Raw genomic sequence first — 18,521 nt, 5'->3', positions numbered from 1 at the left:
CAGGTGACCTTCAGGGGGACACGGTGAGATGCAGGACAGCGTCCAGGCCATCTGCACAGGCCTGGATGATGGGGAGGGAGACGGGCAGGGGGTGAGCCCTGGTGCCCTCAGAAGTGGTTTCCTCTCCCCCCTCCCAGACCTCTCGGTGCGGGGTGGACCTCTGTGTACCTGGGATGCTGTCTGCAGCCTGGCCCAACCGCGGGCCAGAATTTAAGTGCGTTCTTCCGCCAGCTGAGAAGTCAGTGCAGAGAACAAAGGTCTAGTCAGGTGATCCGGGCTCCAGTTTTAGCCCTAGCCTTGGTCGGCTCACCTGCCTTGCGGCGCGGTCCTGGGACTAGCACATGGTGGGGGCCGCGTGAGGTGGGCGCCCATCCCCGCTGACGGAATCCAGGGCCTGGGCTGGTTTCCGAGCCTCGCACACCGGCTCTGTTACACATCCCTCCGCCACGCGGCTGGTCTCGGCCTCTACTCTGCTGGCTCACAGGCAAAACTAGGCCCCCATGACTCGTTTCCAGTTTTTAATGTTTTTCTTGTAAAACCCAAAATATAAAACTGGAAGGGGAATGGAAAACAAGTTCTGTACATTTTATATACACGAGGTCTGTGATTTCAAAACCATTGGGGAGGAAAAAAAGGAAGGCACAGTCAAGGGAATGTCGGGGGGTCACGGATCCTGATGGGTACCTCTGAGCACCCAGCTCGGGCTCAGGCGATTGTCCCTGGCCAGCGCAGGGCAGCCGCCGCAGACCCAGCACCCTGAGTTTGTGGGGAGCCTTGGCCTGGCGGCTCAGGCTGGGTGCACAGAGGGTGGGGACAGATGGCGAGTGGGCAAGGTAGTGTCTGCGATGGAGGGAGGACAGGTGCAGGCTGGGCCTTCCTTCAGGTGTCTGCGTAGATGGACGGGATGTGACTCAGGCAGTGGTCAAAGGCCCCATTGGGGAAGAAGCCGCAGTCCTCGGGGCCACTGGACACAATGTCTTCAGATGACTGTGGTGGCAATGCTGTGGGGCATGGGGCTTCGGCCAGGGCCTCGTAGCCTGTGGGTGTGGGAGGGAACAGGGTCCGGGCTGGAGGATGCAAGGGCTATGCTTTGTCATTGTCTCCCAGCCCCCTGACCCCACCTTCCTGTCCAGGGTCCCTTCACACAGTATCCCTTCAGTGGGGCCTGCTCAGAGCCTCTGCTCTTCCGGACAGGGGAGCTGCTGGGTGGGAGGAGGTGCTCCAGGCCTTGCACTGCCAAGGGACCCGGGCAAGCTGGACAGACAGCTGGCTGGCTTGGAGCAGTCCGTCACCCAGCGCTGGACTGTAGGGCCGAATGTGGGGGAGGGTGGGATGGGCTATCACAGCTCTTGTCCTCGGGGGCTGGGCCCCTCCTGGCAGAGCAGCACAGCGCATCCCCCACCCTTTCAGGTTCCTTCACCCCACCAGACAGGAGAAACCCAAAGAAGGGACCAGCACTGACTGGGCTCTTACCCAGGTTTCACTGAAGTCTTACCTCCCTTCAGTCACAACAATCCTGTGAGGTAGGAGTCATTATTCTATATTATAACTGAGAAGATGGGTTGAGAGAGGCCAAGACACTTGCCTGAGGTCCTATTGCCAGTAAGTGGGGGAACTGGGATTTGAACCCAGATCCATTTGGCCCTGAGACACCTGGTTCTTCCATTGGACATGCTCCGCTGCTCAGAGGCCCTTACCCTGGAGGGGCCTGGAGAGGTTGTCTTATCCAGTCCCTGCCCTAAGGGCTCTGTCCCTGAGTTGCTGTCACAAATCCGCGTAGCCCATGACAGGCAGGCCTCAGTCTTCCCATCTGTGCAGTGGGATCACGACGAACTACTACCCCGAGGCCCCACAGCCCCACCCTATCAGTCTGGATCAATCCCGCGTGTCTATTCTCAGCTTGGCAGAGGACATACAGGCAGATGCACGGGGCCTGGGACGGGCACTGAACACCGGGCTGCCACCCAGATAGCAGGGGAGACGGGAGGCCGGAAGAATCCACTACCCTGTTGTGGGGGCATGGAAGCTGCCTCTTGCCCATCAGAGTTACCTATTTCTGCTGCTCAACCCCAAGAAAGCTCGCCGCAGGCCGGATGGAGCAGGGGGAGGATGAGGTGGTGAGCCAGCAGTGCCGGGAACAGCAGCCAGGGCCTCATCGCACACCAACCCACGCATGTGCACACGCGGAACACGCCCCACCCACCCGCACACACCCTGTGATCGGCACACATCTGCCTATGGTGCATGTATGTGACCCGCGTCCACCTACAGACACACCTACACCACGGTTGAACACAGTCTGTGCACACGGGTCATGGGATGGATAACACACAATGTGTCCACACAGACGGGACCACAAACACGTGACAAAAGAAGACGTACGTGGACGTGAGGACCTGTGTGTGAACAGGAACACATGGACCCTCACGCAGATGGACCCACAGGTTTCTGCAGGCTTGTCTGTGGCCTCATTACTGTCCCTATGTCCTTAATCCTCGATCCCCGGCTGCACACACCCAGAGCTGCCCAAGGGGCCTCTGGCACAGGGTCTCAGGCTCCCCTTTGTCTGGGGCCCCCAGCCTGCCCAGAACTTATAACTTCCAGCTGGACCCAGGCCTGGAGGCTGACTCGGGGTGGAGCTGGGCTTGGGGAACTCAGGGAGGGTCTGGCCGCCCCGCCCCCCACCCCCAACCCGATGCCCCTGCTCTGATCAGCACTGGCCCCGCTGGTCTGAGCCTGATTCCACCCTGGGCTGTGCAAAGCCCTCCCTCTCACTGGGTTTCTCCACCCCAGCCAGGGGGCATTATGTGGGGAAGGCCCAGGGCCCTGTAGGGGACACGGATGCAGCACAAGGAACAAGCACAACCTCTAGGTCCTGTCTTTCCCGGTAGGGTGGCCTCTCTGGCCTCATTTTCTTTATTTGTTAAAGAGAGATCCGTATTTGTCTCTTTCCCTGCTGTCTCCCCAGGGTCCACAACTGTGTACATACTCTGTGCTCACTAAATATTTAAAGGGAAACCTCAACTAGCCTTCAAGCGCCCAGTTTGAGTCTTCTGTCTTCAGAAACCTGCCAGAGTCCAGACACGTATCACACACCTGCTGTGTGACAGTGTGGAAGAAACACTGACATTGGAGGTAGACAGGGTGCAAATCCCAACTCTGTGGGGTCCTGGGACCTGTGTGAGCCTTTATTTCCCTTTCTGTAAAATGGAGAGGACTCTGCCCCTCTGGGCTGTCCCAAGGCTTCAGGACAATGTGCACAAGTACCCAGCACAGGGCTGGGCCTTGGTAGGTGGCCAGGGAAGAGAGGCGTGCAAGTGGGGCTCACCTGTGGCAGGTAAAGGTGCGCTGAGGCTGTGGTAGCCATTAGGCCGCAGGGGGTTGAAGCCGTGGGCTTCCCCGGCCAGACTGTCCCCACTGGCTGCTGGCTCGGCCGTCCGGTAGCAGTCACCATAGGGGAAGCAACTTTGGATGGAGTGGAAGCTGCCCTGGTACCCTGCAAAGGGAGGCGGCAGGGGATGCGTTAACAAAGGAAAACCGCCCAGGGCAGAGAGGGGACCATCCCGCTGCACTGTCCAGCCTCCCGCATTGTCCTGTCCAGGCACGGTGGGTGCAAAGCAGAGAAGAGAGCCCCAGGGTGGAGAAGGTGCCAGGGGTCCTGGGCCCCTTTCCCAGCTCTGTCTGGCACCGGAGGGGGTAGGGCGAGGCGGCCTCACGTGGCTGCGCTGGACTTTGTGGCTGACATAGTGCTCTGAGGGAGGGGACCGTTGGCCCTCCATCCCCACCTCCTGAGATGCCCGCTCACTCACCTCCTCCAAGCAGCAGGCTGTACCCACCCCCCTGCCAGTGTAGATGCTGTTCCCTCCGCTGGGAGAGCCCTGCAATGCCTTGTCAATGGGACAAACGCTTCCTCACCCCTCAGGTGGAATTTCCTCCAGGAAGTGCCCCGGACAAGGTATGTCGGGTCACCCGACTCCTGGTTTCTCTCACGGTGGCCCTCAGTGCCCTCCGTCATTCCGAGTCCCCACCTCCCTGCCCTAGGTCAGTGCCTTGTTCCTCCTGGACACTGGAGGAGTCAGTGGAGGTATATGGAGAGGCCCTCAGCCAGAGCTTACCTTGGGGACTGGGCAGAGGCGGGGGTGGAGGGCTCTGGAAAGGCGGGTAGGGTGGCTTGCTGGGGAGTGTGGGGAAGGGCTGGCCCCCTGGAGAATGGCTCTGGGAGGATGGTGGCAATGGTGGTGGCCCAAGCCCCTTCAGTGGGCTGACCATAGGTGAGAGGAGGCCGGGTCCCAACCTGGAGAGAACAGAGATGGCCATCAGCAGGAGAGGCTCTGGGGGCAGTGTGTGGGGTGGGGAGTGGGGGCCAGAGGCATGGCTGCTGCTGCTTGCTTCCCTCTAGCAACGCTGAGCTCACTACCTGCTCCGCTCTGACTTAAGACAGTGCAGTTAGAAGAGGAAGCTTTTACTTCTGAGTTTGTTCAAACTGGAATTAAATGTTAAAGTCCTCTGAGCTTCAGAATCCAAAGGAATCAGTAAAGAACTTCTATCTGGCATTTAGGACTGGAAATCAGCAAGGAACACTGGTTATAAACATGGGCCTTGGAGTCGACAAAACTGTTTTCTACCCATCTGCTCTCACTGGCCATGTGACTTTGGGCAAGTTGCTTAATGTCTCTTAAAGCCTTGGTTTCCTCACAGTGTGGCTGTGTCTCCCCCTGGTGCACTTACTACTCTTATCACCCAGGGCTAACCACCAGCCTCCCCCACTGGATCCTGACACTCTCCCTCTGTGCTTGCCGCTCCGGCCGCCTCTGGAGGACAAGCCCAGGAGCAGGTGCACTGAAAGCTCTCGTGCTTCCTTAGCAGGAGAACATTCCATGGCACTTCCAGTCCCCACTTATTGAGCCTCTGTCTCGCCTCAGGCCCCATGAGAGAAGTTCTTGTGTCCGCCTCACAGATCAAAAAACCAAGGTTAAGAGAGGCTGCTCACCAACTCCTGGCCACACAGCACTGACCTCACAGGTTATGACAAGGGTAAAACTAAATAAATCAAAATAGACAAAGTACCCAAGATGACATCAGAGGTATTCTCAGCCACTCCACGAATCGTCATCGTTATTCTAAAGATGTGGGAAAGAAAACTAGAAGATAGGTCTGATGTCCAAGTTGGGCTTTATTCCCCTGCACAGTGTGCCTTCAGGGGCCTTCTGTCTCCATCCCTGGACATCTCCCCTCCACTTGCATACATCCTGTGATGGGGGGCTCACCACCTCCATTCATACAGAGCCTGAGGTGGTACAGGCCCAAGTCTGGGCTCTCTGGAAGCTCATGTTCTGAAACACGGCTGTAGTAGTGTAGAGCTGTTTAGTTACCTTGAACCCAGCTGAGCCCATGTGGGTCATCTAACTGGACTGCATATCACTGTGAACTAGGTTCCTTCCTCACGCTGCCACCTAAGCCTCTGGAGTCTGTTCACAGGAACCAACATGGCCCTGAGGTCGGATGGACTTAGGGGCTCTTGGGACCAGGCTGAAGGCTCCTAGCCTACAAAGCACTTACATGCATTGCAGAAAGGGTGGGGGGTAGCTCAAAGAGTCCATCTTCTTGTTGGCATTTGGGATTTTGGACCATCCACATTAAAATATAGTATAAATTCAATGTCACAGCTGTAGGTGACCTTTTCAGGCCAGGAATATTACCCTTGCCTACCCTCTAAAACATGATGGGTTAAAGGGACAGATCAGTGCCTTTCTCTGAAACAGAGAAAGATTTGGGGAGAGGCCAGTGGGCTCCACGTCTGTAACTCTGCTGGGTCCCCATCTGCTCCCTCCAGCCTGGGCATCCTGCCGTTTCTGCCCCTTGGCTGCACTGCCATCATTCATATGTCTGGAACCCCACCACTGTGAGCGTGCTGAAGACAGAGGGAGGGCCTTAGGCCTGGGTCCCTAGTCCCCAGCCCAACATCTAACACACTCTAGGTACCCCTCAACCTCAAGTTAATGAACTGAATCCTCATCGAAGCTCCATAAATTCTCGTTATCGTCATCATTAACATTTTTAGGCCTCTCTCACAGGGCCGTCAAGTGGGACAGGGTCTACCACTGCAGTCTGTAAACTGTAGAGGGCTGTGCACAAGCTGTGTGTCCTCACAACAAGTTCTCTGGCTGAGGCCAGAGAGGCTGGGCCGTGGCGTGGCCAGGGGGGTGGGTCCTCCTTCAAGCCCTCTTCATGGGGTCCACTGGCCTTACGCCCACCCCATCCTGGCACCCATACACAGCTCTTCCCCGACTTCCTGATCGTCCCCTCCCCTGGGAGCTCGTGGGGAGGGCCAGGTCTCTGCCTCTGAGGCACTCTGTGCTTAGCACTGGGCCTGACACACAGCAAACAGCTGATAAATACTAACAAATGGGTTTCTTAATCACTCGGCTACAAAACCCAGAGATTAACAGCATTGCAGAATTAAGGAGAACCAGATCTGAAGGGGGAAAAAAACCACGCATTCTCAAAGTTTGTTTTTCCTGTCTCAAACCTGCCATAAATTCACATTTGCCACCTTCACAGCCAGTGAAATTAAACAGAACACGACTCTCCACAGCAGACGTGAAGGCTGAGGTTACGCTGCTCTACCTGAACTCTTTAAAAGGAAAAAAAGATCATCTGGAGCTCCTCTTCTGAGTCATGCAAATGATTCCTAAATCAAATATTTTTGCTTCAATTGGAACCTATAAAAATTAATATAAAACCTCACTGGCTTGGCAGACTGAGGGCTTCATACCTCGTATGGGGCTGGGGAAAAAAAAAAAAAAACTGCCCTATTCGGCGTCTAATCTGAGCCAGGGTAAATAAATTTGGTCATGAAGTCAGGCCCTCTTAGCATATTTTTGAGTGAATCAGATAATTCTGTCAAGCTATTTAAACGTCCCAGCAAACCACCGGGGAGCCGCGAGTGGCCTTCCCTGTTGACTTTGGCAGGAAGGGGAGGCTGAAGGCCTTTTCCCCGTCTTGCCTCTCTTCTCAGGGGCTGAAAAAAGAAACCCATTCAAGCCGGGCCCGGGCCTGGGCCTGGTGTCGGGCTTGTGGGCCCTCCTCTCCTGCAGCCCAGCCCAAGGAGCTGAGGCGCCTGGCTGTTGGGATGACCCGAGCCCTCGCTCCCACTCCCGTAGGCAAGGGCAGGCGGATGGCGGGCCCGGTTGTCCTGGTCTTGTCATCACTCTGCCTCTCGCTGCAGGAATTCTTGACCGGCACTTATGCAGGCGGCAGGCGGGTGATGAATGAGGCAGAGCAGAGAGCACGGGCCTGAGCAGGGAAAGGCCTGTGTGGTTTATTTTTCCTTGGTTGGAGATGTTTTGGGGCCGGCTGGTGGGTGAGCAGGTGGCCTGAGCCGGTGGGTGGGGAGGTGGGTAGTGTCCGTGGAACCTGTCCCAGATGACACATACAATGCCAGGCATGTGTATTTCAGTCATGGCTGATCCTCACCACCTTCTTAGAGGAGGGTATTTTAATACCTATTTTACAGAGGAAGAAACTGAGGCTCAGGGAGGCCTGGTTCTCTGGGCCCCCCTTTGAGCCCCATCAGGCAGCCTCTTCGTGCCTCTCCCCCCACTCACAGTCTTCCCACTTTCCCTGCTCCGTGAACAGCACTTCTGCCTCCCCAGGGGCTCATCTCTGGTGGCTCCTCCCTCCTCCTCTCCCCGCCCAGTGGGAGTTTCCCCAGCCCTGCTTATGCTCTGTCACTAATGCCTCCTGGTGTTCCTCCTCCCCACCCACCAGCCCTGGCCCAGGCTGCCATCCACCCACATTTGATGCCTGCCCTGGCAACCAGCCCCACACTGCAGGCTGCACTCTCCTCCCCGGACTGACCACATCTCTGCTCGGCACCCTTCGGATACACTCCTGCCGCGGGCCTCGTGATCTGGCCCTAGCAACCTCCCTCCTGAGCTTGTCACCCCACACGAAGGTTCATGTTTCCCAGAACACGCCAAGCTCTCACCATGTCTACACTCTCGCTGCTAGTCCCTCCCAATCTCTCCACTCGGTCAACTCCTACTTAACCTCGGAGGCCCGGCTTAGCATCACCTCCAGGAAGCCTTCCCTGACATCCTCCAGCTCACTGGGTTCTCCTCTGGGCTTCCACAGCCCCTTCTGCTTCTTCCCTCAGAGCACTTGTCCTGCGTGGTCAATCCCTGCGGCTCCATCTCCCCTCCTCATGGTGAGCTCCTCCAGGACTGGGCTCATCGGCGGCTCCAGCACCGGGCCCAGGGCCTGCCCACACCAAGGACGCAGGAACCGGACACCGAATGAATGGATGAGTGAGTAGCAGAAGGAGCCTAGTTCGGAGCCCTGGGCCACAAACTTGGTGATGAAGCCGGGCTGGTCCCAGGCACAGGCAGGCCAATGCCAAGGCTAAGGCTGTGGCCTTAGGGAGGAAGGGCAGAGGAGGAGGCAGGTACTGAGGTCAGGCCTTGGGGGCCAAGTCTGATCAAGTCCTGCTAGCGATAAGTGAAAGTGGCAGGCAAGGCAGGCGGTGGGGCTATGTGACCTCCCTCTGCCCATCTGCAAGGAAAACAGATTCTGGCAGCATTAGGGACCAGCAATTAGCACATTTACCATTTCCAGCCAATTAAGCGGCCACAATGGGAACCACATTGAATACAGAAAAGGCTACTCCTCTCTGCAGTGATCCTACAGCAAGGGCCCCGGGACAGCCCGGCAGGCTGAACCATGATCACGGCTGCAGCGGCCAGAAGTGGGGGTGAGGGCAGGATGAGCACCTCTGGTGTGGGCAGCGGGCAGTCTGCTCACCAAACGCATGGTCTGAGCCGAAGAGAAGCCAGGGTGAGACTCCCAAGGAGGCCTGGTACGGCAGTCCGGAATGCGGTGCGGGTGCACAGCGTCTTCCCACGGCTGCGCTCACAGGGGAGGCGCACACGAGGGGAGGCGGCACAAAGTTCAGATGCCAATACCATCTACCTGCTAGGGTCGCCGTGAGTTGCCAATGAGATGATGCCCGGGAGGTGTTTGGTACAGGGTGCGGTATACAGTATGTGCCGCATAAATGCTGGCTACTTTCGTGGTCAGTAGCGACCCCCTAGCGCGTGGGATGCCTGTCCTCGCCCTCGTCCCACGCAGGTGCCTGCTTGCTATGCCGGAGGAGGATTGGCTGGCTGTACATACCCATCCCTGGTGCTCTCGGCCGCGGGCAGGGGGGACAGATGGTGGTGGGAACTCGTGGTGGCGTCCAGTGGGTGGTGCCTGGAAGGGACATCGTGCATGGGGGGCAGGATGCCTGATGCGAGCCCATTATGGGGGGTGATGGAGCCAGGATATACGCCTGCAGGAAAGCAAACAAACATCACTGGGCTTCGGCCACTCCCGAGCGGTGGCTGTGAATGACCCCGGAGCTGTGTGCCTGCTGACAGAAAGAGAAAGACACAAAAGGAAACCATCAAGGTTGTATTAACAGAAGGTTAGGGGCCCAAATGGGGAGACGATGGCTCCACGCTGCGGTTCATACCCTGGCTGAAGGGTTGCATGTGGGACTGAGGCCTACCCTGAAAGCAGGATAGGTGGTGGACTACCAGGGGCTGTCAGAGGCATTAGGTGGTCAGGCTGTGTGCGTGTGCACGTGTGCGCGTGTGTGTGCCCACACGTGTGTGTTTGGGGGAGGAGGGTTGTATGGAGCAAGCTGCCTCAAGTCTCTGGGGCTGTTCTGAGAAAGAAGAGGTTTGCTCTGTGCAGCCCCAGAGGCAGACATGGGTCCTGGAATGGAGAGAAGCTTGAGAGGAACTCAGGGCTTGGCCATGGCTTCTCACGGGCAGAGCCGCTGGAGGGTGATGGGCCGCCTTTGGAGGAAATGAACTACCCATCCCCAGAGATGTGCAAGCACAGCCTGGATGTCCACTGTGAAGGACCCCAAATAGAGGATGGCTGTGCTAGCTAGATGGCAGGCCGGCCTAGGAGACCTATGGTTGTACAACCAGAGATGGTTGCACAGGCTGTATGCTGCACAAGGGTCCTGACTGAGGAGAGGAGTCGGCCATGCTCTAGTCTACGATTCTAAACCTCTAGAAGACACCTGCAGGGTGATACCACCTTTTGTCACCTCTTACTCCTAAGCACCTTACCCTTGTTAAGAAGACAGGTGGGGGAAGAATCAAATGGGGGACATTAGGTCATAGTCAGATGTCGTTCCAGGGGCCTGACGGTCTGAGAGCAGTTACTGATGCCAGTGTTTCCCAAATGCCTTCACCAAGGAACCCCAATTAGAGGGGAGATCGGACCCCTATTCTGGGACTGGAGCCTGGGAGGGACTCAGCAAGGGTTCCATGTTTTTCTCCATTTTATCTGAAAAAAAAAATGGGGCCAATCTTATTCCCCTTTTTAAATCTGGCCACGTTTATTTGCATTTTAATAGAAACTGACATCCTTTTCCTAGAAATCAACCCATCAAGTTGATGCCCTGGGAAGACTCTGCAGACCGGGGGGCCACACGCAGAGCCGTCCTGATGCGGTGTCCATGCTGATTAGTCAGAGCTCACCTGGGCCAGCTGTTACATTTTGAATATTACTCTGGTCATCACGGATCGAGACCCAAGGCTCCCTATCACAAGGACCATCTGAGCACAAACCACATAAAGAAGGAAGTTTCACCTTGTCAGATGGCTGCCGTTCCAGGCTAGGCTGTCTCAGGCTGGCCCCTCTCACCCAGGCCTGCAATTCAGGGAGTTACGACCAGGGATTGAGGAGGCCAGGGCAGGGGTTGCAAGCTCAAATCTTCAACCGCAGCTAATCAGGCCTCCCAAGTGATACCAAAAGAAAGTCTGTTTAAAGCGAGGCCCAGGAAATGGCCTGGGGCTCCGGCTCAGGCTACGTCCTAGATAGCCAGGTAGGGTCCTATGGTCCAGGCTTCACTGGGCTGTGAGACCCCAGTGCTCTAAATGGGCTCTTGGGGGCCTTCCTCCCTTCTGCAGTCCTTACCCCTCTGTCTCAGGGAACTCTGCCCACGGACAGCCCTGCCCATCCATCTATCCACCACCACCCTTTACCACCCATCCTCCCCCCACCCCCCACACCCCCCAGCTTTGTCAGGAAGGCACTGGAGAAGATTTTGTGGATGGAGCCTGGCTCGGTGCTGCTCACGGCTTGCTCTGCTCACCACTTTTTGGCGCACCTCCTCACCTGCCATCTTGAACCAATTTGGGGGCCTGACAGCTAGGAAGGCCTAGAATCCTGATAAATCCTGCTTTCTCTCCCTCAGCCATGCCGACCTCGTGCTTCTCACATCCTCGCTGCCCATCACGTTACCTGGGTCTGCTAAAGGAGCCTGCCAGAAAAACTCCTGAGGGTTTCCTGTGAGGTGAGTTCGTCCTTCCTGATGAGAGACAGGTTTGGGGAAGTTTCCTACCATCAGACAACGAAAATTCGAGGTCATCCTTGCCAGCTCCTCCCTTGTCCTCAACTCTTCTGTCCTGGACTTCTCTGACCTAACACTCCTTGAATCTGTCCCGTTTCCCCCTGCCTTCTGCCCTGACTGTCCAGCCCCACGCAGACAGACACAGGGTGGGCCACTGAGTGTGTGAACTAGGCATGTCAAGCAGTGGACAGACAGTGGATGGCAATGAGGGAGTCATCATGAGGGGCAGCAGGAGGAGGACGCCATGGAGCCTGCTGGCCTCTTCCCCAAATGCACCATTTGAGGCTATAAATCAGCATCATCAATCATCAGCCATGAGCGCTTAACCTCTGGCCCTAACATCTGTTCCCAACTGTGCCTCAAGCATTTGCAGTGTTGCCTAAGGAAGAACCTGGCACTGAAACCCAGAGGGATCCAGGACTTCTGGGTTCTCCTGGTTGGTCCCTGTTTCCCTGCTGTGTTGGAAGCAGCTTGAGGACAGGGACCGGCACAGAGCCTGGCACACAGCAGGTGCCCAGGATGGTGAGATCTAGCATCAACAGCAGGGAGGCAGCAGACTCTCTGATTAAGGGCAGGGCCTGTGGCCAGACGGCCCGGGTTCAAGCCTGGCCTCTGCCATTTACCGGCTGTGGGACGTCAGCAAAAAGTTACTTAACCTCTCGAGGCCTCAGTTTCCTCATCTGGAAAAGAAAGAGCATAGTAGCATGTACTTTATGAGGCCGACATGAGGATTCTGTGAACATGTACTTGTACAACCCCTAGAATGGCTTCCTGGGGTGAAAAATATTCAATAAATGCTGGCTGTAAATTATTAGGAGATGGGTGAATAAATGGTTCCTCTTTTCATTCACGATGAGCAAGAATAATAATGATGACAAAAATTATCGGTCACAGCGGGTTTATATAAGTGATGGCGTCACAATCACATCTGTTGTCACAGCAAGTCTGGGGGAGAAACTGAGGCTTGAGGCAAGGAGGACACCACTCGCTTGCTATTGGAGCAGGCCTGCATAGGTGTATTACCCTAATGCCCCCGCCATCCATGCTGCGGCCTCAGTGACTTTGTTTCTCATCTGCAGCATGGGCTCATGGGGACTGAATGAGATGATGTTTGTTTAGTGACCAGCCCATGCGGGCGCTCAAGAGGTGGCTGTTGCTGGCCTAGCCCTTCTCCCTGGGATAGGCCCTGGCCTGGTATCTGGGAGAACAGGCTTCTAGCCTGGATCTGCTGCTGACTTCTCCAGATGACCTTGGGTCAGTCCTCCTCCTGCCCAATCCTGAATCCTCCCAGGATAAAAATGATGGGGCTGCAGGACTTCTTCCCCAAGGAAGCCACTGCTAATCAGTCACAGCCCTCTTTTCTGCCGAGCCTCAGTATCCTCAACACATCCCTATTATCCCTTGGGTCTCTTTGTCGCCAGCTATTTTAGCAAATCTGATGCTGTGAGAAACAGCCATGGCAGAGGGGCCTCTAGCTGGAGGAAGGAGGGTGTGATTCCTTCTCCATAGATCCACCCTCCCGGGGTGTCCTTGCCCTTGTGGACCAATGTGAGGGTAGGGCAACCCAGAAAAAGTGTAAGGGCAACCCAGAAAAAGTGTAAACACCTTCTCTCCCTGAGGCTGTTTGGTAAATGCTTTGACATAGTTTTAAATCTGTTGCTACCTCAACCCTGAGGGGAAAGCATTAAAAATTAGAAAATAAAAAATGTCTAAAATGGTTAGAGTAATTCAAGAAATCCCAGAGGGTGGGAAGAGCTTTCTGCTCTGATACTGTGGTTTCTTTGTGGGATGGGGAGGGTAGAGCACAAGTCTTGTCAGCTGGAATCCGCGCGCGGGCCACATCGCAAGCCACGCAGTGAAGCGTTCCTGCCGGACCCGAGACCCGCCTCCCGGCCTGCGGCCTCCTGGGGAGGCCTCCTATGTCGGCTGGACCAGTGGCTCTGAGTGTCCAGCTGGATGGCCCTGAAGGGTCCCAGGGGTTGAGGGGCTCCACCTCTAGGCCACAGAATTGAATAAGCTGGAAGTGATTCGGACAAATTTGCCCACCCTCTCCGAGCCTCGGTTTTCTCCTCTGAAGCCGGAAGCTGTGGTATGGAGTCCTGGTGGGGAGCATGTGGGTCTTTAGGTTGAGGCCCAGGCCTGAACCCTGAGGTGGGGCCTGAAGAAAGTGCAGGAGCTGCCTCAGTGAAGGGCTGGGGTGAGGAGGCGGCAGGGTGTATACGGTGGCTCAGAGGCAAGAGGGAGCACGGGATGTCCAAGGAACTATGTTTGACGTGCCAATCAAGGCTGGTGTGGGAGGCCGCTAGGAGGGCCTCGGCCCCGTGAGGCCCCGAAGGCCAGGCTGAAAGGATCCTGGGCTTCCTCCCCTGGGCACTGGAGCCACACGAGAGTGTGAAGGAAGGTATGTCAGAGGAGCGGGTGCCCCCCACCGGCCCCTGGGCACCCACAGAGCATCACTGTCTTCCTGCAGGGCTGGCTGGCTGTGAAAGAGCCCTCCTGGGCTGTGCACCTGGCCGCTGCCTCCCCACACGCATACCTGGGAGCAGCTCCGGGGCGCGGCCACCCTTCCTCTCGCCGGCCGCCAGCTGTGTGGACCCGTGGAGCTGCTGCAGGGCCAGACATTCGGTCAGAACGTCAGCCTCAGTATCAGGGCCTGTGTGCAGCTGAGGAACAAGCAGAGGGAGAGAGGGTGTTAGTGCGAGACCATCTTCCCACCGGCAACCCTCGGTTTAGGGGACAGGGCAAGGATGGTGGCTCCAGAGCAAGACCCTTCACCTCACTGCATCTCAGTTTCCTCATCTGTAAAATGGAGCGAACTGTATACGTTGGGTTAGTTCAGGTCTGAGAAGCAAACACCAGGAGTGAACACGCAAGGATTTTAACAGGGGAAGTGCCTGCGTGAGAGAAAACCAGGGACCTGGGCAGTCTGGGAAAGGGAAGAGGGAGGAAGAGTTTGGTGGAAGCTTCTAGACTAGGAGTCCTCAGGGAGCTGAAGTGTGCTGGAAGTCACGGGGTCCTGTGCCTCCCAGGCATCAGCATCTCTGCAGGGCCTGCCACACTCAGTCCTTGGCTGGGAGCAGCCTACAGGAGCCATGGCCTCACACATGTGCCCAGAAGGGTGTCAAAGTACAGCAGCTGGGGCCTCCCGCAGGTAGCCAGAGCTCCGTGTGGCCCATTCTCGGGGCTGCCCCACAATGAACTCATGTGGGCAGAGTAACATACAGAGGGCACCCAGGGAGTGTCTTTCCTTCTCTCCCCCTTGCCCCCATCCTCCTTTCTTCCTGGTATGAGGCATGATGGAAATAGTCCAGGGCAACCCGAGTTCAAACTCCACTCCCATCTCTTCTTCCTCCCTGTGTGACACTGGGCAAACACCTTAACCTCTCTGGCTCTCCCCTGCCTGTAATAAGCAATGACAATCACCACCACCACCCCCCAGGCTGCTAGGTGGAGTAAGGAGATGACAGGTATGGACAAGCTTGTGTGAAGGGCTGGCTGACCCCAGCTGGCCGTGTCCCACATGGTCATGTGACAGTAGGCATGCTGGATCCATACATGGACTTGAGGTCATTGGCTGAGAGCAAGCCTGGGTGGGCAAATCCTTGGCCAACAACCCTTAGCTGTCTTTAAGGTAGACTCGAGCTCCATAGCCCAGAACGTCTTCGCCTTCCCAGAGAGGCCAGATGGGGACAGGGAGTGGCCAGTTGAGGCCCTTGGGACATCGGGCCATGAGGCAAAAGCTCATCTGGAAGGGAAGGGGCCCCTCTCCTAGGGAAGTCCCCAAGCCTGACTCTCAGAGCCCTGAAGATTTTGTCCAGATCCTCATTCCACCTGGGACAAAACAGACCCAGAGAAGGTGAGAGCCTTGTGCGACGTCACACCGCAGCTGAGAGTCAACCCCAAGGGTTTTTCCACCTTCCCAGGCCAGAAGGGCTAGCACCCAGGCCTGGGGAAGGTGTGCCCAGCCTCCCGATGGGCCCTCGGCTCCCTGACCCAGCAGCTGTTTTCCATGTAAATTAAGTTTCTGGCAAAAGAGGGCCAAGGCATGTTCTTGCAGACCGCAATGTCGATCGGATTAGGAGCAGCAGGAGAGGAGAATTAAGGAAGAAAAGCATTTCTAATTCTCTCTGAAACGCAGCAGGGCTGCCAAGGAGCTGTCATAATACAAGGGTCGCTTTACCCAGAAAGATACATCGTCCCCGATGGCTCCTAATGGATGCTTATGGTTGGGAAGTTTGCAGATCTGCGGCCCCAGGTCCCTGGGGCTCAGTGCGAGCCAAGCATGGGGCCTGGGAAAACCAGGGCAGGATTCTGGTCCTCGGGCACCAGTCTGCTTGGGATAGAGGCCTCCTTGGCATGGAGCCCGGGCCATTCCCTGTCCCTGCTCAGGCCCTTCAACCTGAGATCAGTAGAGAGAGCTCAGGCCCCGGGGACAGGCAGGTCTGGGGTGGGACCCTTGGCTCCGTCACTCCTGCGTTGCACAACCCTGCAGATTTGTTAACTCTCTGGGCCTCAGTTTCCACGTCTAAGATGGGGGATTAAAAACTGCCCACCCCCTAGATTCATAGAGAAGACTAAATGAGATACGGTGTGTGAAACACCAGGCTCAGCACTGGGTTCAGGTTCAGGTTCGTCCCTCCCTCACCAGAGTGAATACACATGTGGTGTTTTCACCAGCAAGCTCATGTGCATACTCTGACGGTGTCCCTCCTCTCCTCTTCTGCTTCCAGTGGCTCCCCATTGCCTGCAGGATGAAGACCAAAGCCTCAAGCCTGGCTGTGCCCCTGCAACGTCTTCCCAGCTGAGGCCTGCCTGTCCCAGACCCATCTCTGTACGCCCCCACCCCACAGGACTGAAGTAGTTTTCTTTCTCCAGCCTCTAGACTTTCTCTGCTTTATTTGCAGCTGTATCTCAGAAAACAGTACGTGCTCCATAAATCTTGCAGGGCAAATTAACAGGCTCTCCTTGCTCTGTTCTCCACTGTCATGCTGATGTCCCTGGATTGGCCCTGGTTTTCTCTTCACCCCCCACCCCCACCCCGTCCTCCCTTGCACTCAAGTACCCACCGCACATGGCCCTGGTGCTCTTCTGGAGATGCGGGATGAACCGAGAGGTGGGCTTTGCACCAAGTAGCTGTCCCATCCCCCTGCTGCACTGGGTCCCTCTGTGGCTCACACACTTGTTGTCCAAACAGAACTCAATGCTTTCTCCCGCAAGCCTGCTTCTTTCTTAGACCCTCTGTCCTGGTGAAGGGGGCCACCACCATCCTGCCCCCCAGAATCTGTTTCTGTTACTCCTCTGCCAACCCCCTTCTCCCCGCCCCCACCCGCCGTCCCGCTCTGCCCCAAGCCACCCCCACCACCTCTCTTGCTTCCCAGCAGTGGCCTCCCTGCCTCAGGTTTCCCAACCAGCCCCAACCAATTCTCCATATGGCCCCCAGAGCCATCTTTCAAGGTGACATGTCCCTTCTCTGCTTAAGACCCCTTGATGACACCCACTGTCCTCAGGATGGCCCAAACTCCTCGGCAGAGCTTTGGGCCTGTCACGTCTGCTCCCCACAGGACGCCTCTCCTCCTTGCGTAGCTGCCTGGCCTCGAGACAGGCAAGGTGCCTGCTGTTTCAAGATTTAGTCACTCTTGGGAACGCTCTCCTTGCTGTCTTGGCCTGCCCACTGCTTAATGACAACATGCATGCACCAACTTCTTCTCGGAGCTTTTACTTTGGGCTAAGTACTGTTCTACACCCTTACTAGTTTAAGCCTCACGGCAACCCTCTACACAAGTCCTCTGTTGCCCCCATCTGACAGTTGATGAATATGAAGAAGAAAGGCGCTAAGAGATGTGCCCAAGGCCACGGGCAGGCTGGCTCCAGAGCACACACAACTGCAGTCCACTGTCCCCCATGTCATTTCTTCCATGGACCCTCTTGCTCCCACCCTGACTATTCTCTGCATCCTTCCATTGCCATCTTTATTATATTATATTGAATTATCTCTTTATGTCTATCTCTGGTTTTCCATTTTTGTATCCTCGATGCCTACACAGGGCCCGACATCATGTATTTACTAAATGAGCCATGGCAAGTGGGCAGATGGATGACAGAGAAGCTGGTGGACGGTCTGTGGGCAGATAGATGTCTGGCCGGCTGGAGGTAAGGAAGTGAACTCTGGGGCCAGGTGGGAGGCAGATCCTGGACGATGGACAGGACCATCCTCGGGCGTGTGGGTGAATGCACGTAAGGAGTGCGGGCACCTGGCTGGATGCTGGACAGGTGTCTGGGAGGCCAGCGGGGCATCTGCAGAGGTGGGCCTGGAACGAAGACCGTCTTACCTTCTTACGCACCTGCTGCTCTTTAGCTGAATGGGCCTTCACGTGCTTTCGGAGGGAGCTGGGGTCCGTGTAGCGCTTGGAGCAGCCAGGGATCTGACAGGCGTACGGCTTCTGTAACATCAGAGGTGTAGAGGTGGGGTGAGTCAGGGCCATCTGCCAGGCCCCAAGGTCATACTGTGTGACCTGCAATTGGGAGGGGGCAGGCAGCAGGTTCACACCCTGTCCCTCCCTCTCTGTCCCCAGCCAGGAAGGATCCAACTGTGCCAGCCCTGCCCACAGCCTCGTAGTGAAGGAGGGGTTGTGTCTCCATTCTACTCTCGTGCTGGAACCTCAGATAAGTCGCCTCCCATCTCTGAGCCTCACTCTTCTCCCTTGCAAAATGGGGCCAACTGAGTTCTAAGGATTCTCCCAGCTCTGACAGTGGCTCTGAGAAGAGTACACCCTTGGAGCCCACGGCTGCAGAGAAGGTGCGAGTGGACAAGGAGTACAGTGAGGTGGCGGCCTTGGAGAGGAAGAGGAGGGGCAGGGGAAGAGAGGGGACAGCACAGGGCCAAGCTGGAGTACGGCAGGGCCCCAGGCTGGGAGTGACTAATCACACCTTGTAGTGGGTCCAGAGATGCCAGACTGCTCTCTGGACCATGAGAAAACCAGATCCTCATTCCGATGATCACGGGAAGCTGGGGGAAGGTGGATCTCAGACACAGGCCTGGGGAGGCTGGGGGTCTGTGCCCTTTGTGTACTTCCTCTTATGGGCCCCCACTGCTCATGTAGAACCAATC

At 56.4% G+C, this 18,521-nt stretch overlaps 1 protein-coding gene across 2 annotated transcripts in view; it reads right to left on the bottom strand.

Annotated features, from left to right (window-relative positions):
- Nucleotides 1-501: 501 nt before the first annotated feature.
- Nucleotides 502-18,521, bottom strand: part of GLIS1 (GLIS family zinc finger 1) — a 228,921-nt gene continuing 210,901 nt past the window's right edge. Inside the window, exons 6-11 of one of the 2 annotated variants that reach the window (XM_060624603.3) lie at nucleotides 17,743-17,853; nucleotides 13,950-14,076; nucleotides 9,175-9,331; nucleotides 4,116-4,294; nucleotides 3,329-3,496; nucleotides 502-1,037 (exon numbers count right to left, since the gene is read on the bottom strand). In XM_060624603.3, the coding sequence (XP_060480586.2) occupies nucleotides 880-1,037; nucleotides 3,329-3,496; nucleotides 4,116-4,294; nucleotides 9,175-9,331; nucleotides 13,950-14,076; nucleotides 17,743-17,853 (900 nt within the window). In that variant the 3' untranslated portion in view covers nucleotides 502-879. The remainder of the gene's footprint in view (nucleotides 1,038-3,328; nucleotides 3,497-4,115; nucleotides 4,295-9,174; nucleotides 9,332-13,949; nucleotides 14,077-17,742; nucleotides 17,854-18,521) is intronic. The other variant, XM_060624605.3, reaches the window with a different exon arrangement.

The sequence above is a fragment of the Panthera onca genome, chromosome C1, assembly GCF_046562875.1.
Source record: "Panthera onca isolate mPanOnc1 chromosome C1, mPanOnc1 haplotype 2, whole genome shotgun sequence".
NCBI lineage: Eukaryota > Metazoa > Chordata > Mammalia > Carnivora > Felidae > Panthera > Panthera onca.
This window is presented reverse-complemented; position numbering and strand designations above follow the sequence as displayed.